The sequence below is a fragment of the Protomyctophum bolini genome (assembly GCF_963924005.1).
Source record: "Protomyctophum bolini genome assembly, chromosome: 13".
Classification (NCBI taxonomy): domain Eukaryota; kingdom Metazoa; phylum Chordata; class Actinopteri; order Myctophiformes; family Myctophidae; genus Protomyctophum; species Protomyctophum bolini.
Window position 1 is genome coordinate 23,503,473 of NC_137874.1, and position 23,491 is coordinate 23,526,963.

The 23,491-nt window shown below is 43.5% G+C and overlaps 3 protein-coding genes across 3 annotated transcripts in view; 2 read left to right on the forward strand and 1 right to left on the reverse strand.

Annotated features, from left to right (window-relative positions):
* Positions 1-23,491, reverse strand: part of cyb5d2 (cytochrome b5 domain containing 2) — a 592,339-nt gene that overhangs the window by 529,249 nt on the left and 39,599 nt on the right. The gene's annotated exons all lie outside the window — the stretch shown is intronic.
* Positions 1,258-11,356, forward strand: pcyox1l (prenylcysteine oxidase 1 like). The gene is made up of 7 exons (XM_080779600.1): positions 1,258-1,715; positions 3,218-3,424; positions 3,883-4,057; positions 4,283-4,494; positions 6,138-6,278; positions 7,010-7,427; positions 9,990-11,356. Exons 1-7 carry the CDS (start codon positions 1,589-1,591, stop codon positions 10,240-10,242), a joined length of 1,533 nt encoding a protein of 510 aa, XP_080635726.1. The 5' UTR covers positions 1,258-1,588; the 3' UTR covers positions 10,243-11,356.
* The window catches only part of crebrf (creb3 regulatory factor), a 30,136-nt gene continuing 23,333 nt past the window's right edge, over positions 16,689-23,491 (forward strand). The window contains exon 1 of the mRNA XM_080780878.1: positions 16,689-16,826. The gene's annotated coding sequence lies outside the window, so the exon portion shown is untranslated. The remainder of the gene's footprint in view (positions 16,827-23,491) is intronic.

Genomic DNA, 23,491 nt, shown 5'->3' on the forward strand with positions numbered 1-23,491 from the left:
CAATTGAAGGTCAATAAACACATGACAGAGAATAAGTCAAGCCGTTTAGCACAGATAAGCAAAAACAAAACGGGCAACAAATTGTACAGAGGATTCAAGAGGTGGTTCATTTTTGTCACTAACGATCAAAATTAAAGAAAGTTGGAAATGTTGTGTACATCAAGAGAGGCCTTTATATTTAGGGGAGAACGGGGTAAGATGAACCACTTTTTGCTTAAGTTGTCCTGGAAGCAAGGCAAAATGAGATGGCAATAAATAATGATCTACACATTTCAGGATGTCTTCTATCAATTGAAATGATGAGTAAGCATCTATGACAATGGGCCATGAAAATATGACATGGCTCAATTTGCCCCATGTAAGGGGTAAATTGAACCACATGATATTTGAATGTTAAGGTCACATGGCAACACAGTTTTCTAGTTTTCTAGATAAAGGGGGTGGTTCAACATACCCACTGGCTCTTACCCCGTTCTCCCCCTATATATTTATTTTATGGCACTAACATACTGTATGTCAACACCACCAGGCCACGTATTGCACTAGAGTTTATTACAGACAGAAATACATGAAGAACCCTAGCAGATTATGTAAACAAAGCAAACGGAATGAGCAGGAACAAGCATAAATATCATAATATTGCACATAGTCAATCTGCTGACTGTAGCAGAGATTGACTGTAGGCCTATGTGCAATATTATGATATTCATGCTTATGATGGACCTGGTTATCAATTTGCTTATGCACATGTTTTGCCACTGAGTTAGGCAGCTGAGGTCATATAATATGACTGGTCTCTAATACAATTTGTATGAATCATCAATCATGTATGAGGCTGTTTGCAGCCTGAGCTGATCAGGAAGGAACCTGCTGGTTCTGAATGGAGGCGGGACCATGTCTGTCATTGCCGTTAGGTCTCCTTGAATCTGATTCTGAAACGATGAATCAGTAAATCACTATATCCTCTTTATATGTGCTTTTATTTAAAGACCTAGTCCAGAGTTTAACGATTTTAAATATTATTGTATGATTTCTTGCCTTGATGTCTTATGTCTCTGCACTTCATGATATAGTGGCTTCTTTTAATTATGTTGCAAAGTTATTCACGTTTTAACTTAAAAGTGCATTTTTTAATAAAGGCTCAAAAAGGCAATCGATACACAACAGAACTGATGCGATTGGTTGAAGGATAAGGTCACATGATTCACAATGTTGCCGGATGTTGTAATCTACAGGATGACTGCACTGCAATCGCATCTCGCTGACGGGACATCTGCATGCATGACTGCATCATACCTAGAGTTATAATGATCATAAACTACATCGCCGTCTTTTAAAAATGCATTTTAATTTGAGATCCTGCGCCCAATAATAAATAATACAGGAACATCATAGTTTGAGAGGTGAATTGCTACGATAGAACTAATTGTAACAAAACAGGCTAAACAGCATTAGACGGTATAAAATGATGACAATGCAGTGATCGCCGCCCTTGCAGCAGCAGCACGTTGTGGTCCGAGTTTGGACACGCCGCCTACAGACCCAAATATCGTGTCCGGGCCGGGGTGTGTGTTCTCTGTTGTCGGCCATGCTGCTCTGTCTGTCTCCGATGCTCCTCCTGGTGCTTCTGGTCCTGATGATGGGGACGACGGTGCTGGGTGCTGATGATGACCCGGGATCATCTCACCCGGACGGATCTCCGCCGTCAAAAATAGGCAAGTGGAAACAAACAAGGGATTACATTTTATTTCTCTCCTATGCAACTATAATCCAACAGCCATTAAGAAATGTGAATCACTTTCCTTCAAAACCGCTCTCAAAGAGCACCTACAGACGAGTAGCCTACAGACCCTCTAACCATACAATTCTGGAACCCCTTTTGGGGTTCTGTACTGTCTGTACAGTATGTACACTAGTATCCAAAATTACAAATATTTGAAGTTTTTCAGAAAACTTAGGTCAGCTTTTAGAATCGGCCGGGGGGGTCCCCGGAGGCCGGAACATCCAGACCTCCCTGGAACGCACCCAGTGGGCCGGGCCGGTTCCGGTGAGCCGCCCCGCGTCCAAAACGGTTGAGAAATTACAGAGTTACCATGTGGGGGTCGCCAGGGGGTCACTGTACTGTACTGTACTGTACTGTACTGTACTGTACTGTACTGTACTGTACTGTACTGATACACCTGAAATCATACAGTTAATATGTATGTGTGTGTTAGGCTGCACAACAGTAACACTTTGTTTTGAAAACCAACCAAATGCGATTTCCGTGCTCAGACACAGGTAGCCATGCCAACCAGCCAGCCAGCCAGGCACACACAAAGCTACTTAAGAAAGTGGTTGCACCACTTAAAAATAAAAGCCTGGGTACCGAAGCTACTTCTTAGACTTCTTAGTAGTCTCTCAAGACAGACTGCAAGTGCGCTATTTTCCTTTGTTTTGCCAATGGGTTCCCGATTGCTTCTTAGAAACGGCTGCCTCTTATTCACTCTGAACATGGATAGGGGCATGCTTCAGGTGGGGATAGATTATATAATACCTTTATTGAAAGGATAAACCCTGAGATGCATCATCTCATTTTAGAGGGGGTCCTCAAAGATTAGATTATCTCTATGGTAAATGGTGCATTTATATAGCGCCTTTATCCAAGGAGCTTTACATAGATAGTGCATTACATTCACTCATTCACGCACATCAGGAGCAATTAGGGTTTCAGTGTCTTGCTCAAGGACACTTCGACACGAGCCACTGCCACCCATTCTATTTGGACATTATAGTCATTCTCAAAATTATAGTAATTCAAGTAACCCGAGTTTGATATGAAAATCTAGGCCATGGACCCCCATAACTGATTGTACAAATACATTTTTATACTGTAGTACAGACCTTTTAAGGTCAGTTTAGTTCCAATCTACCTGTAATTTAGCTGGGGACCCCTCGTAAGCCCTTTAAGGACCCCTCGGGGTCCCCAGACCCCACTCTGACCCCTACTCGGACCCCACTCCTAATATAACTCCTAATATCCTAATATAACTCCATATATCCAAAACAGTTATTTTTGTGTGACGCCATAGTATGATCGAGTAGGACGTTAATGTACGAAGAAAACTCTAAAAGTTAAAATATGGAGATATTAGGTAAGAGGTTTCTGCCCGACTGCGACAATATATATTATTTTCTCTCTCTCTCTCTCTCTCTCTCTCGTGTCTCTGTGGTGCAGCGGTGGTTGGGGCGGGGATAGGCGGCAGTGCTACAGCACATTTCCTGCGCCAGCACTTTGGCCCTGAAGTCCAAGTGGACGTGTACGAGAAGGGCCAGGTCGGTGGTCGACTGGCCACGGTGACAGTCAATCACCAGCAATATGAGTCCGGAGGCTCCATCATCCACTCCCTCAACCTCCACATGCAGGACTTTGTCAAACAGCTTGGTTTGTTCATACATTACACACACACACACACACACACACACACACACACACACACACACACACACACACACACACACACACACACAAAACACTCATTTGAGTACAGGGTCTGTTAGTAGTTGTTGGAATGTTCAAGATACTAGCGCTACATAATGTTTTTTTTAATTCGACATTGCAATATTAGTAGTGTTGTAGTCGAGTCCACCTAAAGAGAGTCCAAGTCAAGACCAAGAAAAGTTATTTTCAGTCATTTGGATTTCATAGGAGCCAGCATGTTTTCTAACCCAAAGATTAGAGCATTTGAACACCTAACTTTACAAATTGTGTTAATTGTTTATGAAACATTGCTAGGGGCGGGAGGGGCGGGCTCCTGTCGCCCTGTTTCACGGATCACACATTATGAGCTGGTGGCTTTCAGTCGTGAGAATGAATTTAGCTTTAATCCATGATGTCATCAGGTCTGAAGTACCGGCGCAGCGTGGCGGGTAGGACGGCGGTGTTCAACGGCGAGGAGGTGATCCTGGAGGAGACGGACTGGTACCTGCTGGACCTGTTCCGTCTGTGGTGGCGCTACGGCATCAGCTTCATCCGCCTGCAGATGTGGGTGGAGGAGATCATGGAGAAGTTCATGAGGTGTGCTATAGGGCTAGTAGTTACGTGTGTGTGTGTGTGTGTGTGTGTGTGTGTGTGTGTGTGTGTGTGTGTGTGTGTGTGTGTGTGTGTGTGTGTGTGTGTGCGTGCGTGCGTGCGTCTCTGCCTCTCCATATTGCCATCTTTCTCTACCTACTTTGTTCTTCTGCAATCGATTTTATAATAATATAATTGGAGTGTGTGTGTGTGCGTGTGCGTGTGTGGTAGGATTTATAAGTACCAGGCTCATGGCCACGCTTTCAGCTCGGTGGAGGAGCTGCTGGCTTCGCTGGGTGGGAGTGGCTTCATCAACATGACCCGGCGTCCGCTCTCTGATTCGCTGCTGGAGCTGGGCGTGTCACAGCGCTTCATAGACGAGGTGATCGCGCCCATCATGAGGGTCAACTACGGTCAGAATGTCAGCATCCCTGCGTTTGTAGGTCAGTGGAGAGTCACTATTATTCCACAGTCTCTTTTCCTAATAAAGTACATTTTCTTTAGTCGTTTTTAGTTGTGAATCATCTTTGCAAAAATAGCAGCCGTGCAAAGTAATTTCACATTGCCAAAAAAGGGAAAAAATAGCTCACTTGAATATTTGCAGTTTAAGAAACAAAGTACAGGACAAATTATTTTGGAACATACGTAATTTACACATCTTGGCAATTTCAGAAACACGTCTAGGTCCAACAATAAGCAGTTATTTAGTAAAGATAGAAGGGTACAATATCTATAGGAAAGAGAAAATGGTGGAGGAGTCGCAATTTAAAATTGGAGGGAATATTGTCATGGCCAGTGGCCTTGTGGGGTTGGAGGGCACTCAATTTCTTAAGTACCTCATCAGTTCTCACCATAACTAGTTTAAAATCGTCTTTACAAACACCTAGGTTTCTGTACAATTTACAATTTACAATTTAGGCATTTAGCAGACGCTCTTAATCCAGAGTGACTTACATTAAGCAAGAACAAAAGCATGGGAATACATCACATAAAAGCATTTATCATGAAACATGCGTAAGCTAAGAAAGAAGGTTTTAATGTGCTCTATACCAAAGAGCCCAGAGTGGGAGGGCAGTTTGTTAACCAGAGTTGTTGCTATGTTTGTAAAGAAGATGTTCAAGTAGTTGGCCACATCAAGCTTGTCAGTGATGAAAGTGTCATACGATTTGATGTTTTTTTGAAAACCTAGTTTCTGACCGCAGCCTAGTTTATTTTTTAGTAGCTTCCAGAGCTAACGATGATTGTTTTTGTTTTCCTCTGCTTTATCATTGATAGAGTTACTTTTAGCTGATTTAGTCATGGTAGTTACAATACAATTTCACTCACTCATTGAGCTCCTCATCCGAATCTGGTACATTTTCTGTTTTATATGCAGTCAATTCATTTATCTTTATACCCAGCTTTATCATTAGTTATCCTTGCGCAACTTGCTACAAAAACACTGAATGATTTTGCTGTTAACAATGGAAGAACTGATTGTGTCCAGTTAGCTCGGTAGGTAGAGCTCTTGCCTTTGGAACACAAGGTCATGGGTTCAAAATCCAGTAATCAAGAACCCTGCCCCCCACTATAAAAAAACATCCCTGTCACAATTCCATGGTCTTCTTTTTCTCAAGTTCAGTCTTCCATGTTTCTATGGCTTTTTGTGCATATTATTTAAGCCTTCCTGCTTGGTCCTGCCTTATCTCTGTTTGCAGCGATTGTTTTCCTAGTTATTATTATTATTATTAATCAAGTACATTAACCATGTCCATTTTCAAATACTTAATACTTCTACTCCACTACATCTCACAGACAAGTGAGCAACGTTACTTTCTATATTTCGATTATTACAAAAACAAAAACACCAATGTTTGCCTATTTTCGCTGAATCTTTGCCTGTTATGACATTCCCTCAAGAGGGATGTTTGGGTTCATGTTAAATATGGATAAATGTAATTGAATAAACAGCCTTCAATGTATTTAAAACTAGTTCTGTCTGTCTCTCTGTGCATATATTCCGTTGTGCACATGTCTATTCCAGGTGCTGTCTCTGGCCGGCGCCCAGACCAACCATTATATTCCGTTGTGCACATGTCCATTCCAGGTGCTGTGTCTCTGGCCGGTGCCCAGGCCAACCTGTGGGCAGTGGAAGGAGGCAACAAGCTGGTCTGCTCTGGTCTGCTAAAGCAAGCTAATGCCAACCTGGTGCAGGCCCGCGTCCACACCATCTCCCCCGTCCGCTCCGGTAGGCCAGCGTTTCTCAAACTGTTGTCGACAGGTATTTTTTGATAGGTATTTGGCTGCGGACCCCCATCGGAAATCGTTGCTGTCGGGACGAAACCACCTAACTCAATTATTTTTGCATAAATCAGTACTAGTGAACACCCTTTACGTCTGTGTGTTGTTTTGGAAATATTGAACCAATGAAAAGTATTAAAAAGCGCTTCGGACAAAACCTCAACTCCATTGGACCCTCAAACTGTCTGCTTAAGCAACTAACTCCACCACATCTCCCCCTCTCATGCACATAATTGGCAATATAAGTCGCAACAGCAACTTTGATGAGGCCTTGCTTTGTATTGCTTTGTTTTCAAAATATACGGTCTTCCTAATTTTCTGAAAAATGAACATTTTGGAATTAGGTGGTTTCTTCCCGACAGCAGCGATATCTAGTGTGCCAGGGACCCCAAGAAGAGAAGATCTGTGTTGCATTTAAAATGCTAAATGATTGAAAAATGTCCAAACATTGTCTTCAGAGCCCACTTTGTGAACTACTGATGATATTTCCTCCTACAGGGGATTCAGTCCAGTACCAGCTGGGCTTCACCACGTCACTGATGATATTTCCTCCTACAGGGTATTCAGTCCAGTACCAGCTGGGTTTCACCACGTCACTGATGATATTTCCTCCTACAGGGGATTCAGTCCAGTACCAGCTGGGCGTCACCACGTCACTGATGATATTTCCTCCTACAGGGGATGCGGTCCAGTACCAGCTGGGCTTCACCACGGTGCCGGCGGGGGTGGAAGGGACGGAGATGTATGACATCGTGGTGTTGGCCACACCCCTCCAGGCCAGCGTGGGCTCCGGGGTTCACTTCCAAGGCTTTTCGCTGCCGCTCGATCCACTGCCGGGCGACTACCAGCGCACGGTGGCCACAGTGGTGCACGGCTACCTCAACACCTCGTTCTTCGGCTTCCCGGACCCCCGCCTCTTCCCCTTCGCCAGCGTTCTGACCACCGACGCTGACCGCCTGTTCTTCAACAGCGCGGCCAGCGTGTGTCCCGTCAACGTCTCGGCGGGCTTCCGGCGCAAGCAGCCGCAGGAGGCCGGTGTCTACAAGGTGTTCTCGCCGCGGCCCCTGGACAAGAGCCAACTCAAGACCCTGTTCAGGTCAGTAGAGCTTTCAGTCAAGTCCTGGACAAGAGCCATGACGTCACTGACCATTTGGTTGCCCTACTCTGCATATATTTGTGCTGCCCCCCCCCTCCCGACAAGAGTGCCGTTTCCTCATGCAAATTGGCTACTTATTATGGGCTTGGAACTTTTTAAATGTTTTTTGTGGCTTTCGCCTTTATTTTATTTTATTTTTTATAGAGGGACAGACAGTGGGCTGACAGGAAATGGGGGAGAGAGATTGGGGGGTGACATGCAGTAAAGGCCGTCGGGATTTGGAGTTGAACCCGCGGCACACTGTCAGACTTGGACTACCGGCCAAGGTGCTTGGGGCCTGGGCTTGGCTTGGCACTTTTTGGCACATTTTGTTGCCCTACTCGTGGCGGAGGTGCTGACAAGAGCCAACTCAAGACCCTGTTCAGGTCAGTGGCTCTCTCAGTCAACCCGTGGTCAAGAGCCAAGTCAAGACACTGTCCAGTGGTGGAAAGTAACTAAGTACATTTACTTAAGTACGGTACTTAAGTACAATTTTTTGTTATTTCTACTTTGAATGAATTTCGATCTTATGCCGTTGGAACATTACAAGAAGAATCATGTATTAAACTCATTTGACATGAATGAAAAGGTATAGGCGGAAGCTGGTAGCTTTTTAATGCCTATCCTTGTATTTCCAATTTCCAGTACTCCACTACGTCTAGAGGCAAATATTGTACTTTTACTCCACTACATTTATTTGAAAACTTTAGTTACTAGTTACTTTGTAGAGTTGTATTATTATTGCAAAACATACATTAACTACTTATTCAGCCCTTTTGGCCATTTGAAAATAGTCGATCAAAGGGTGCATGACTCACCCTTTGAGAGTGAGTCATGCAATTTAACCTTTTACCACACTAGCCATTTCACACACATATTTTCCGCTCTCAATAGTCTCAATAGTACTACATTATAACATTTTGACAGGGACACGGTGAGCCTGCCCTATTCTGCCTCTGATTTACTGGCGAGTTAACCAACCCAATGAGAGGAACCAGCCGCACCAGGTATACAAACCAATCAGGAATAACTTAGGGCGGGCTATAGCGTCTCGACCTATGGTCTCGACGCATCACAGAGACAGTAGATTCACCAAGATGCCAAATGCCACAAGCGGCAGGTGTCTCTTCCTGTTTTTTTTTTATATATATTTTTTATCCCACGATTTTGTAACCCATTTTTCACCCCTGTGTCAATCATCTAATGTGATCCTGGGCTCTACACACCCTCCACCAACCTAGTCCCCATATATGGGGGACAAGGGGAGAGCAACAGACTTGAACTCATGCTTCCTTCATGCCTGAGTGTCCAAGTTGCTCCTTTTCACCTGACAGGGGGGAGTTTCCCTGGTTGGACGTAATGTGTGGAGGAACACGTTATTCCAACCAGTTCCTTTCCCCTCCATCAGGCGCCCCGGCTGGCCAGGGGGAGGCAATTTAGTGACCAGGATTACTGCATGTTTTTTGTGAGGGTATCTACCCTAGGGGACACGGGGAGAACATGCAAACTCCACACAGAAAGGCCCTTTCGCCAACCCCGCCTTCGGGGATGGGCACTGATAGGAGGGCACTGGAGGAGGAAACACGCCGCCAGCACCCACAGCGTCCCGAGCGGGAATCGAACCCTCTTCCTGGTTTTTAAACAGCTGGTGGATGGAAATTAAGATCCACCCACGTAGTAGCTCTCTGTAGCTCTCTGTCAGTGGTTCTCACATGTTTTTAATTTCAAGGAACCGCCTTTACTGTGAGAGGTACAAATGGAAGCGAATGAACCCTTCCATTTTTGTCAGCAGTCCAACAGCTGAACTTCATTCAGTTCATTCATTGATGCATGCATCATAGGGGACACAATTTGATTGATTGATTTAGAAAAGCAATTATAAAAGCAGCAATTTGAGGATTTCAAAGTCCAAAGACTTATTTCCATTGAGGTCCTCTCTCACATTAAACAGACCAATAAGTTAAAAATACATTACAATACAAAGCATATGACAGTGACATATACCAGGGGTTCTTAACCTGGTCGCGACCCCTCTGGGTGTCCAGAAACTATTTTGGGGGTCCCCAAATTATTAAAAAAAATGAAAGTGATTTTCTTTTTACAGCCAACTGAATGCCTGGAAAATGGAAATTCTATTGGTGGTGGGAAGGGGGGCGGTGTGGGGGTCGTGAGACATGGCCATACCATTTTCGGGGGTCCCCAGCCAAAAATGTTGAGAACCCCTGACATATACAGCACATTCATAGTACATAAGTGCTCCCTTATCTAACCTTTTAACATGAACCTTTTCCAATAGCCATGTTTTTGTCTGCTGTTTAAATGACCTCAGATTGGTGGTCAGTTTAACACTGGTTTCGTGGTTGCTCCACTAGTAAATGAGCCTTCACCCACTTTACTTTTAAAAGCAGGAGGCACCACATCTGCTATACTGGCTCTGGTGGACTGGTTGTGTACCTCGACATTGAACATGTATGCAGGTAACATGATGACAATACTCTGACCTGGTGTCCTTCCTTCCCCCAGGTCCTACTACTCGGTGCAGGTGACCGAGTGGCAGGCCTATCCCAGCTACGGCAGCGGGCAGGCGGGCCTGCCGCCGGTGGAGCTCCACCCCAACCTCTACTACCTCAACGGGATCGAGTGGGCCGGCAGCGCCATGGAGATGAGCTCGGTAGCCGCCAAGAACATTGCCCTGCTGGCCTACCACCGCTGGACCAGACAGACGGACATGGTGGACCAGAAAGACCTGATGCACAAGATCAAGACCGAACTATGACCGCGTACGTGTCTGAGCCTACACTGTCTTGGGACCCTTTAAACCTATACCGGTATTCAATGTGGGGTCCAGCTACCCGCCATGGGGGCTCCATAGTTAGGAACCAAATGGACCATTGAGGGTCTGTATCTTTGAGCTAAATTATTGATAGTTAGGAAGGACAGAGTGGCATTCCGACCCACCACCATTCCGACTACGTGGCTTCCGCAAGCGGTTAGGAATTTAGGGTTAGGGACAATTTACAATTTAGGCATTTAACAGACACTCTTAATCCAGAGCGATTTAAAGTAAGCACGAACAAAACATGGTAATACATCCAATACATAAAAATAGGCTTTAAGAGTCATATGTAAGCTAACTTCTAGCCTCCCTGCCTGCCTTGGCTGATCTGAGTGAGCGGGAGGCTTTGTAGGGTTCGATCAGACTTTCAAGATATGGGGGTGCCATACCTTTGGTTGATTTGAAGGCCAGCATCAGAGTTTTGTACTCTGTGCGGGCCGCGACCAGGAGCCAATGGAGGGAGCGGAGAAGGGGGGAGACATGCGGGCAACTCAGAATGGCGTTGCGTCGGAATAGCGGGCTTCGGAATGCCGGTGTGTCCTCCATTAGGTTGAATGTAACTCTGAGAGCGTTCAATTGGATCTGGTCCATTTGGTTCCATTTGTACGCTCTCTGAGATAAAATTATTTAATTTGAATCCTAATCTTACTCTGCTGTGTCAACAACTGAAATAATGCTTTCTCTTTCTCTTCCTAATGCCAAGGAACCAAGACAATTGTAATTATGGCAATGCCTTGCGGACTAGCATGATAGCATACCACACATTTCTTCCAGGATGTCCCCAGAATGTGTTTTAATCTTCATATGACCACCGCGCTCTGACTATAGGTGCGCCACCCGTTCAAAACATATCAAAATAAAGGGTAGTGGGTCGCACACACACCAAGACTGCAGTTAAAATAGTTTATTTAATATTTGAAACAAATGGACAAACGTTTCGGCTATCCAGCCTTCATCAGTGCCCAGAATGTGTTTAAAACTCTGTTGGTGACATGTTGACTTTTGTCATGTACTACTGTAGCACAGAATAAAATAATAGCCTTTGACATCATTACTCTGACCTCCAAACCCTAAGAGCACTGTTCTCTTTGAGGTAGACAGAAATGTTCAGGCAGGATAAACGGTTATATCAAATCTAATTCATTTATATAGCACATTTCATAAGACAGACGTAGACTCGGTATGCTTCAAAATAAAAATACAAAATATGCAAAGATCAAACATGGTAAAACATACAGTCATATAGGAACATGGAAAATATGGAGGTATTGCATTATATAACATGACATGCAAATGCTGCAACATTAACATTAAAAAAAGATCATGAGAGACAGCGAGTGCATTCTCCGGCAGCGGCAGCAGCCACGGCACTGCCGCCAATTGCCGGCACGTGCCGGCACTTCCCGGCACATGCACCTTCCAGCACGTGCCAGCACTTCCCGGCACATGCACTTCCCAGAAGTGCCGGCACGTGCTGGAAGGTTCCGGCATGTGCCGGTGGGTGGCGGGGGGTCACAACGAGCCCACCCCTGTCCAAAACGGTTGAAAAATGACAGTTACCATTTGGGGGTCTCGGGGAGGCGGGGGTCCCTGGGGGTCCCCGAACCTTGAGACCTCAAAGACGCCCCCAGGGGGCGACACAATCACAACGAGCCCACCCCCGTCCAAAACGGTTGAAAAATGACAGAGTTACCATTTGGGGGTCCCTGTGGGGTCTCGGGGGGGGGGGTCCCTGGGGGTCCCCGATCCTTCCGGGAAGTGCCGGCACGTGCCGGGAAGTGCCGGCACATGCCGGCACCTTCCGGAAGTGCCGGCACGTGCCGGCACTTCCCGGAAGGATCAGGGACCCCCAGGGACCCCCCCCGAGACCCCCCAGGGAACCCAAATGGTAACTCTGTCATTTTTCAACCGTTTTGGACGGGCGTGGGCTCGTTGTGATTGTGTCGCCCCCCTGGTTGCGTCTTTGGGGGTCTCAATGTTCGGGGACCCCCAGGAACCCCCCGGGGCCCCCAAATGGTAACTCTGTCATTTCTCAACCGTTTTTGATGGGGGTGGGCTCGCCGGAACCGGGCCGGAAGGTGCCGGAAGGTGCGGAAGTGCCGGCACGTTCCGGCAATTGGCGGCAGTGCCGTGGCTGCTGCCGCTGCCGGAGAATGCACTCACTCCTTCTGGGGATCACACTCGTTTTGAAGTGAGTCTTTCATCACAATGATGACGTCTGAGGATGTCAACAACATGAAGTCACGGACACACAAAGCTGTGCATTGGAGCGGCTTCACCGCTCGAAAACATATATAACATAAGAATGTATTACAATAAAACAACAGTACAAAAAAGGAATAAGATAATCACACACTTTTAAACCTAACTAAAATATTATAAAAAGATGTATGTTTTTAGTCTGCTTTCAAAATAAGCTCTTGTTTCCTGTTTTAAAGTAGTGGAGAATTCCAGAGAGCCCATGATGACTAAAGGCACCATAATATGATGTATTCTATCCTAGGTATAGGAACTTTTATCTGATGATAAGGGATCGTCTTTGGTCTGTATTCAGGATACTAACTCTGGTATGATAGAAATAAAAGCATGAGCCAGCTTTTTTTAATCTGACCGTTGACGGGAAGCATCTAAATTTAGATGCATTCCTAGATGATATAAAGCAGTCTTGAATATATTAGTTATGTCCTTCTGAAGGTTAAGATCAGCATAAATGAATCACACCCAAAGTTTCTGGTCTGCTCACAGTAAGGTTTTACTGTCAAGGGAGATGACAATGATTTAATCTATATTGCCTCAAAGCCTTCGGACCCCCTGAAATAATCTCTGTTATTGTCGTCATTTAAAAATGTTCGTCATCAAATCTTCATCAGCAATGCATTGGATGAGGTCTGGACTATGGTATTTGGAGACGGAAACGGATATGTACTCTACATTCCAACTGTATGTATTATTGTAGCCATATGATATGTTGCTGTAAACGATATTCACCCCATTCACAATTACATATATGTTGTTCTAATCGGCACCCTCCCGACAGGTATATATGCAAAGACAGGAATATTTCAGAGTTTCTTTCCTGTCCCGTTTCTCTGTTGACAGACACACAGTCAAATCGGACAGGGAAAGGCCCCTGAGCCACTGCCGTTTGGAGAGTCTATCTTTGTTGACAGCTCAAGGACCGAAGTATGCCATCCATATACTGTAGTGTAAGTGATGATGTGATGCGGGAGTGTCGACATAAATCACACTATGGTACCATTAACATATTGAACGGGGTGTTTTGAGAAGAACGCCTAAAAGTGTTGTAGCCTACACTAATACTGAGCTGCCCAAAAAAATATTTGGTTTAGGCCCGGACGCCACACCCAAATTATTTTGTGGGGTCCCCACTCCCAGATTTTATTTTTTTATCTTTTTTTCAACTCAATCGCTGGAAGATGGAAATTAGAGTTTACATCAACGTTGAGATGAGAACACCTGTTCTAGAGCACACAATCAGGTAAGGATGGCCTTCTTTGCTGTGGCTATGTTGGTGGTGTTTTGCCTTGAAATCCGCTAAAAACGCGCTTATCCGACCAACTCTGCACCATGCACCCTTGTTAACGCACCCACCCTGCGTGAACTGCAGACGAACTTCTACTTACTTATTTAAATGCATGTATTTGCATAGCCACCCTCTGTGCTCTGTCAGAAGGGTGAATGTTTGCATCTTGAGTCAGAGACTACCTCTGAGTCCTGTGATGTTTTGTTCACTTGGTCACTGCTGGTGAGCCGTCTATAACGCACTAACAGCCAATGGAATCGATCTGCAGGGCATTCCCCAGTTTCCCATGCAAGGCGCAGTGTCAGCCAACAGTAGCACACATCACACCAGTATAACTGGCCACCAAATGGTGGCAGTATTGCAATTTGCACTGTAATAAGAGATAAATAAAGCTTTGCTATTACATGTTACTATCTACTCCTGCCCTACTAATGGACGGCCGTACCTGGGTGTGGCGGGCGGCAGGGTCATCCCTGTCTATACGGTATAATGTGATATCAGTCATGCTTCACCTTGTCTTGCAATATAATGTGCACAATATATACAAAACATGGGGTCGATTGTGGGGTCCAGTGATTTAAAATGTATGGGGGTCTGTGGTCTAATGCCTATCAAACAAAAACGGTTGAGAATCAGGGGTCATGCCTGTCACAATGCCTATATGTTCCCTCAGCACTATCTTCCCTCATGTTTATGCATATAAAGGCAACTTTAGTGATATGTGGAGTCGTGATCAACTCTCTCTCTCTCTCTGCCATATTAATTTGGGGGGGTCCCCAGATTAAGATTTTCTTTCTTTTTTTTTAGCGGTGACTCCACTCATTACGTAGCTAGCTATATGTGTGCGCCTTTGTCTGTCCCTGTGTCTGTCCATCCGAGCACGGAAAGCTGTAGTTTCGGACGTGGGGTGGCTCGCAGGAACCATGCCGGCCCCCTGGCCGCGTTCCTGGGGTCTGGATGTTGCAAGGACCCCCACACGGTAACTCTGTCATTTCTCTTTCGGCGGGGGATATATAATGTGTGTGTGTATGTATGTATGTGTATCACACATATACACATATAATAATAATAATAATAATAAACTTTATTTGTATAGCACCTTTCATACATAAATGTAGCGCAAAGTGCTTCACAGGGCAAAAATAGAATACAATAAAACATAAGTAGTAAAAATGATAAAATATAACTCATGTTGATTAGGTGATGTGATGTAAAACAAACGGTGCCAACACAAACATTAAATACCATTAACAATAAAGAGACAATATGAGGTAATTAAATGAAGGGACACTTCATTGTCAGTGGCGTTTAAAGCAATCATTGAACTAAAAACAAACATTAAACCTTTATATAGGAGGGGCTAGCGCCCCTCAAAAATGATGTACAGTTTTTCAAAACGTGGGGCCCCTGAGGCCCTGCTGTGGCTACTGTGATGGTAGATGGTATATCCCTGAATAACAATAACACTGTTATCACCAAGTTTGGTGTGGATTGGAGCAACTGTATATGCCTGTGGCACCGAGGGGTCCCTGGCAGGGCCCCTGATGTGTCCCTGGGTCCCTGATTATATAAATACATTTCTCTTTAAACTATTTTTTATCTCTTTTTAACTGTAACCTTAAACTATTTAAATATTACACTATTCGACTTATTACACTATTACACATATTGCACCTATTACACCTATTGCACCTATTACACTTTACACAATTAGACTTATTACACTATTACAAACTATTACTTATTACACTACTACACTTATTATACTATTACAAGTATTACACTTGGTTGATGGAACATAGGGCTGAGGGAACTTGGGTACAGTCCTGAGAATCACTGCCATAGAACCACTGTGTAAACTATTTTATTTTCTTAAAAAACATTTTCTTTTCATGCTAATTGTCATTTATCAGTTTTCAATTATGAATAATATGATCAGAGTTTCAAGAGGCATTATTTGTCACTTATACTGACAAATGCCATATGTTTTGCAGAGACTGCATTATGTAACACATACCAAAAGTTAATGAAAACATAATTCTGGATGTAATGAAATACAAAATAAAACAGACTATAGGTCATAGCCTATTTGTTCAAAACATTCTTGCAGAATGTTGATGAATTGGATATGACCCCAATGGAAATGACTGCAAGGACATTTTTTGTGTACTGTAATCCTTCTAGACAAAGTATTTAAAGTACTATACTCTATACACAGTTGTGACTATGAAATGGTTCTGAATAACTTTGGTTGAAAGGTTCTTAAAGGTAAGGTTGTAAGTGCTTTGGGCAAACGCGTCCATTGTGCAACCAATAAGTATTAATAATAACCAAATAAATAAAACCCCACAATTTACTAAATGTCTGTCTATCTATCTATCTATCTATCTATCTATCTATCTATCTATCTATCTATCTATCTATCTATCTATCTATCTATCTATCTATCTATCTATCTATCTATCTATCTATCTATCTATCTATCTATCTATCTAATTGTGTTTGTTTGTTTGTTTGGGGCAGACATTGCCCTCCATGTGGAGATTGTGGACAACCATGTAGCCTACACACACCCTCAATGTTTTTGTTACAAATGACAGAAAGCCGATGGTCTTTGAAAACAAAGCTACAAGTCGCAACCGAAAGCGAAATGTCACTGAAAGGTAGCAACAATTTATTTAACAACAAATTCAATGGCAGTGAAATGAGAGAGAGATAAAGAGAGAGAAATAGAAAGAGAGAGTGATAAAAACACAGATATCTCTCTGAGCGTCGCCATTGGCCGAGGGTGGGTCACGTGAGCGGGGGGGCCAGCAGTCACGCGCTTTCCAGGAACCCGTCAGGAAGAAGAAAAACAAAACAAACCCGAGGAAAGGAAAGGAAAGCTCAGCTGCAGCGTGGACTCCATTGAATGTCTCTATTCTCCACAACATAAGGAGCCTATGTGACAACCCAGCGACAGTGTGGGCCGACGGTGAAAGTGAGTAGGGGTGGTCGTGCTCGTTTGGACACCGACAACTTTTGCAGCGGATGTTTGGGTTGTTGTGTTGTTGGAGCTGGGATGGACGGGGGGTGGGGGGTTGGGGGTTGGTTCTTTTGGCGTGTGTGTGTCTTGTGTGTGTGTGTGTGTGTGTGTCTGTGTGTGTGTTTAAAGGGGGGCGGGGGACAGCCGACGATTCTGGATGGACTGTTCTGGAGGCCATACTGTGTGAGAAGTGCCTGGTGCCTATAGTGCCTGCCTGGCAGGCTGGCTTGAGCCTGGAGGAAAGGCACGGACCAGTTCCGCATTCAAACACCCCAGTCTGGGGGCCCGCCGCAAAACAAAACACCACGGCTGTTTTTAGGACGATGAGCCTCGTTTATAACGTTGCTATAGTAGCGTTGTTGATCTGGTTCACCAACACAACAAGCCCTGTCAAAAAGAAAAGTCCTGTCTCGGTTGGTTTAGGTTTGTTTGGCCCAAAAGGGAATAATCAGACCGGGGGCTTTTGGAAGCTTACATAAGAACTCACTACATCGTCTTGTGTAATAACACAACACAATGCAGGCTCCATGTTGTTGTTATTCTTCGTCCAAAAAAACCCGCAATCCCTGGTGTTGTTGAGTGTGTGAATTATGCAAACATTGAAGTGATTATTATGATGAAATAGTGCAATTTAGATGAAGCTTTTTATTGGGTCATGGTGGGAACAGGGAACAGAGAGAGAGAGAGAGAGAGAGAGAGTGCAATGGGTTCATTTGGTACACGCCCCCCCTTCATAAGAACCTTCATAACATGGTGATCGTCGCAGACATGTGGAAACTAAGTAGACAATAAATGCTATATATCCATACTGTTGTCGATAACAAGGTCGTTGCAAATATCTTAACGTTTGGTTTAGTTTGATTTCCAAGTTTGTATTATTATGAGCATGTGCTGCCTGCAGCTAGTACTAGTAGTTTGTTTATGAGAACATGCACTGATCGTCAATATTGAACACTATGTCCCCATTTCTCACGTGGCTATTAGTGCTTTATTATTGCTGGTAGTGATTGATCGCCACCTTGATGTTTGTTATTGGGCCGTGGATTGTGGTATTATCAGTGAAAAAAATATGTAGGCCACGGACACGGGCCTTCAGATTGTTTATCTTCCGTCCGTCTCAACCTACATTGAAACGGGCCATGTTTGTTATGGAGCGAGGCTCGTCGATTGACAGACTGGCCTAGCCAATCGTGCATAGCTGGAGGCGTGGCCCCAGTTCCTATGAACCAATGCGGAGACGAGATTACGTGGGTGTTGGCACATGAAATCTAGGTTGAGGTTTTGTTTTTGTGTGTGTGTGTGTGTGTGTGTGTGTGTGTGTGTGTGTGTGTGTGTGTGTGTGTGTGTGTGTGTGTGTGTGTGTGTGTGTGTGTGTGTGTGTGTGTGTGTGTGTCTGTGTGTGTGTGTGTGTGTGTGTGTGTACTCAAGGATTTGGTTTTATGGTTTCATTCTTTCTAAGTTTTTATTCAGGCAGCTGCTGGTCATTTAATTGTGTCCCAAATTAAGGTTTTGTTTTTCAAAAGCTGAGCTAGAATACAGTGGTGCAGAAATGGGACTTTCCCTGAGATATATATATATTTTTTTTTGCAGAGCATGTTCATTCATTTCAGAATTTCTACAGTTCACTAATGCTATTTCAGAAAGTCCTTTGAAATGGTATCCGGAGAACTCACCGGTTTTCCGACTCGCCACGAAAAGTGTGGACATCTCGCCGGCCATGTCTCCACAGTTCCGGCGACATGTCTTCACTTTTTTTTAAATTCGTGGCGAGTGCTCTCCACGCGAGATGGTAAACTGTCAAGTTCTCCGGTATTCTCTGAAACAGCCTTTTGAATCTGTGTGGTTAATTCCACTGAATTTCTTTCCACAGGGGTACTTGCCTTGCCACATTTATCTGCAAAGACACTTCTACATGACATAACTATGGGCAAAAATGTGCATTGTTGGCATGAAATTGTTATATTAGGAAAGATACATAATTACATATTAATGCTTAGTATTTGCTCAGTCTGGGCAAAATCACTGGTTTAGTCTAACATTCATTATTATTTGTCTAGAGATTCTATTCTGGTTTCACAACAATTTATTTGTTTATTAAAGTGGGGTGTACTGTCTGTGTGTTAACAAGAAATGTTTGCTAGTGTATATATACATATATATATTGTTCAGAACAAAGCCTATGCTTCACATATGAATTGAGCCACCACCACATTCTCAACCACACCTGCCACTAAAGCAGGCATTCCTGTGGTTGGCAGACAGGTCAAGAGGGTGGCACATGTAGCACCTACTAGTCCTGAGATTGGCACTTAACATTTGACAAAGACAAGAGTTAAATGCATGAGCTCACAACCTGCAGTATACACTTAGAAACAAGAAAACACCAGTGACCATTACATATGATGTTATAAGATGTTTATTAAATTCAGGTCATTGTTTTGCACATGTGACACTGTTCTTTGCCAGGTGCTGACATTGTCCTTTAAAAAAACCTTGCACATGTCATCAAGTCTGTTTGGATTCAAAATACACTTCCTGTGACAGATAACACAAAACATGTTGGACATGGATGTTTAACCACTTGGAAGAATACCATAAATAGTTGTGTACCAGTCACTTACTGTATCTGTACCTGATCTGTCTCAGCACCGACATTTCACTAGCAATCTCAATCATGATCTCAAATATTTTCCCTAAGTGTAGCAGTGCAGAACATAGACGGACATTAGGGCTGTCCCTGACTGCAGTCAAGTGCAAGCCTGGCTCAAGCCTAGGAACTCTGTTGTGCAGACTAGAGTCCCTAGGCACTTTGGATCTTTAACATCATGTCCTGTGTTTTCAAAATCATTTCTTAGTCAACTGAGGGCATCAATGTTCCACTATTCGGTAAGTGAACACAGCCAAGCTGACGTTAGATAGTAGTGCACAATTTAATTATTAAATTAATAATGACGTTAGATAGTAGTGCACAATTTAATTATTAAATTAATAATGACGTTAGATAGTAGTGCACAATTTAATTATTAAATTAATAATGACGTTAGATAGTAGTGCACAATTTAATTATTAAATTAATAATATCCTGTATTCATTGAGATTACAACTTTGGCTATTATGCTAATCACCAAAGGTCAAGACTATTACTGCATTCTATTTAGCACTCTCACTCCAATTTTCCTAGTTGCAAACTGTGCTAATCAGTATGGGCATTGTAACCACAGATATCCGTGAGTGCACTGGCAATTCAAATCACAGACCTACCCTAACCGAACTGAGTCTGACTGATGCTGCCAAATTGAAAGCACACTCCTCCTCGTTTCTTTCATCCTAGTGCCTAGAGCAGTAGACCATGCACCCCCATTCTATATCAGATGACGCACCCCCAAAGCCTGACATTTAAGATTTATTATCTATTTATAGCATTAGAAAACTTGTACAATAGGCTTGGGCGATATTGATTTTTTGATATCGGTATTGATGCCGTGAATAATATCGCGATTATCGGTATTATCGATTATCGGCCTTTTTCATTTGGCTGGAACCCGAAATGCTGCCAAACTACAGTATTTCCAGGTTTTTTTACGAACTAACTTGCTAGGACTTGTTACTCTCACCGGCGCCATGTTTTGTTTGCTTTCCTGGGCGAAGGGAAGGCGGTCCGACAATGCTGCTGTCGCCTCGTCTCCGTAATTCAGCGTCAGTGCCAGTCAATGCATGGACACTAAGTTATTAGGCAAATTATAGTTGTTTAAAATGAAATACTCGTAAATTCATCACACAGACACACACATACAGTAATGTAGACGTTTATTAAAACGTCCATATTTACATGACGGTAAAATTACGATATTAGTATTATGACGGTATTCGGTATTATTTGTATACCCCGCGATATTACCGATATTGATTTCAAAAATTGCGGTAAACGGTAATATCGATATATTGCCCAAGCCCTCTCACCAGTCATTTTAATCATTTTAAAGCAACTCTTTCATGACTCATAACTTAAGATATCACACTGCCTGATTTGAACCAGTCCAGAGGTTCCCAATCACCTAGGTGGACCGGACTGTAGAGTTGCAAATATGCAGAAATCACCAGGTAGGCTGGCTGGCAGGAAAAAGTAATTTGGGTACATTTATTATAAAACGTATTCAAAGATTACAAAGATTTTCTTTAATTCATTTTTTTTATTTCACGGAAAAATACATTTTGGAATAATGTATTCGTAGCTATTTTTAATTTTATGTTAATTGTGATGGCTTACCATACCTGCCCATTGCACACTGCCCTCCTCTCACACACAATCATACACACCCATACACACACAAACGCACACACGCATGCATGCATGCACGCACACACACACACACACACGCACAAACACGTGCATGCTGCCAAGAGATCTTTTGATTATTTCAAATTGGTCAACAACAACAACAAAGTAATGAGTCATTACTAATGACTCATGCCATGTGTCTGCAAGGCTGTGGAGTGGAGCCAATCGGGCACAAAGTGTCCATCTGGCATATGGGATGAGAGATCTACTATAGCAATCCTCCGGTCCATCCACCTCAAGCCAGAAGGCTCCACACTGCATTACCCATTTCCCACTCCTCAAGTTGCATTGATAACGTATAATGTAATTTTCCAGCTCATCTCTTAATCACATCAATATTGTGCTTGTGCAAGTACTTTTGTCCTAACTGGTGGAGTTGATCAAGACTGCTAGTACGTACCTTGTTCTCAGAAATTGCAAAATAAAATCACACAAACAAAACCTCATAACATTTGCCAACAGCTGACACAGATTTTCACTGCGATAGAGCATGATGGTGACACTTTACTCCTGAGCCATGCAGTACAGTACGTTGTGAATGCATGTAACATAACATGTTATGAGAAACATTGAGCTTTGCATGGACAGTTGAACTTAAGCAGAGGTCTTCTGTGATGCTTTGTTTGGGCTATGAATTGGTCTTTATGTTATAACGTTGTATTGTAATGTTGTTTGGCCTAGTGATGAACATGATGCTAATGGTCACTGTCCAAAGATTTGTCTTCTTCATACAGCTTGTCACTCTGGTTGCAGACACTCCTTTTCATACACACCCACAAGCCCAAAACAATGCCATGTGTTGAGTGTAGTGATGCAAGACTGTATTGCTATTTGTTTAACTACCGGTCCTGAACGCACCTACGACACATGTGCATGCATGTTGTGCACTTGCACAGTTAAAGTGCATTCTGCCAAGCTTGGCTGAGCGACCACACGGGTGGTGTTCATGGGAGGGAATATAAAGATGTGACTTGTAAGGTTATGCAACCAATGATGCAACCAGTGGACTCAAGTAGGCCACTATCCACGTTTTTCCCCGCCAAGGTACTGGCTCCTTGTGTGTGTGCTTTGCTTTGCTTCCTTCAGGCCGAGTTGCCATGTCTGCTTATTATAAGCAACCTTTGACTTGTTTTTTTGCTTGGTAGTTGCTGGTTGCTGTTTTTTTGGGGCTTGACTCTAAAGTGTACAGTAGTTGCTTATTTGGGCTTGCTTCCACGTTTCTTCACATCAAGGAACCCCAGATTAGTTCCATCTGAACATATTTTGTGCCTTTATTAAAATGTTAAAAATATATTCAAAATATTTCGATTTGTTCTCAATGTGTTTTTAAATAACAGATGTACAACCTCACAATGTGTCGCTGTGAGCTTGTAGATCAGCTATTTTCATTTGTGGTTGTTTTCATAGACCTGGTCACTTGTTTATCTTGCAAAACTGGCAACACAGCAAGAGAAAGAGGAACTTATGCACACACAAACGTAAAGACCATATGAAAAAGGTGAATAACGGACCAGACGATTAAATGGATCATTCACTCAATACAATCTATTGGCACTTCCTGGTGGGTAACTGTGTACTGTAGACCATACACCGACCATCAAAACACTATGAGACTATGTTTTACAATCTGAGAGAGAGAGGGAGGGAGATTTGCACTGAGCATACCTTTCTAGTTTGATCTGTCCTGTATGAACTGTCAGACTGTCTGTCAATATACCTGTATCGCGTGACTCGTGTCACCTGGACTTCTTTATGTTGAGTTTTCTCCTCAGTCAACCTTCCTTTTCTAGATTTTGTGATTCCACAACGCACCGTTTAAAACTAGCATAATATAAATGCGCTTACACGATGCTATTACATTGACTGGCTAATGGCTATGTACAAAATACGCGTATAAAAAATAATAGAATGTAGTATTTATATGAACTCGTTATTACATACCAATAATATCTGTCTACGTTTTGTGATTTTATTTTCAGTTTTTAGCAACAGGGCAATTTTCTGTCTCTGAGGTTCTAAATGCAGGATAACCGTGTGAACTGAGTGGTGCAACTCTGTGTGGGGGTCCCCGGTGGGTCCCTGGAACTTCCAGACCCACAGGAACACGTCCAGGGTGCCGGCCCGGTTCCGGCGAGCCGCCCCGTGTTCGAAACGGTCGAGAAATGACAGAGTTACTGTGGGGGAATTAGCAGACAACACACTCTCTCTCTCTCTCTCTCTCTCTCTCTCTCTCTCTCATGCACGCTCCACATTGTAATTAGCAGGCAACTGTGCAACACTG

Excerpts from the sequence above, each read along its gene's own strand:
- pcyox1l (XM_080779600.1), top strand. The coding sequence starts at position 1,589 with ATGCTGCTCTGTCTGTCTCCGATGCTCCTCCTGGTGCTTCTGGTCCTG. Across the intron at positions 4,495-6,137 it reads CAGCATCCCTGCGTTTGTAG|GTGCTGTGTCTCTGGCCGGT; the intron begins GTCAGTGGAGAG and ends TGTCCATTCCAG. Across the intron at positions 7,428-9,989 it reads CAACTCAAGACCCTGTTCAG|GTCCTACTACTCGGTGCAGG; the intron begins GTCAGTAGAGCT and ends TCCTTCCCCCAG.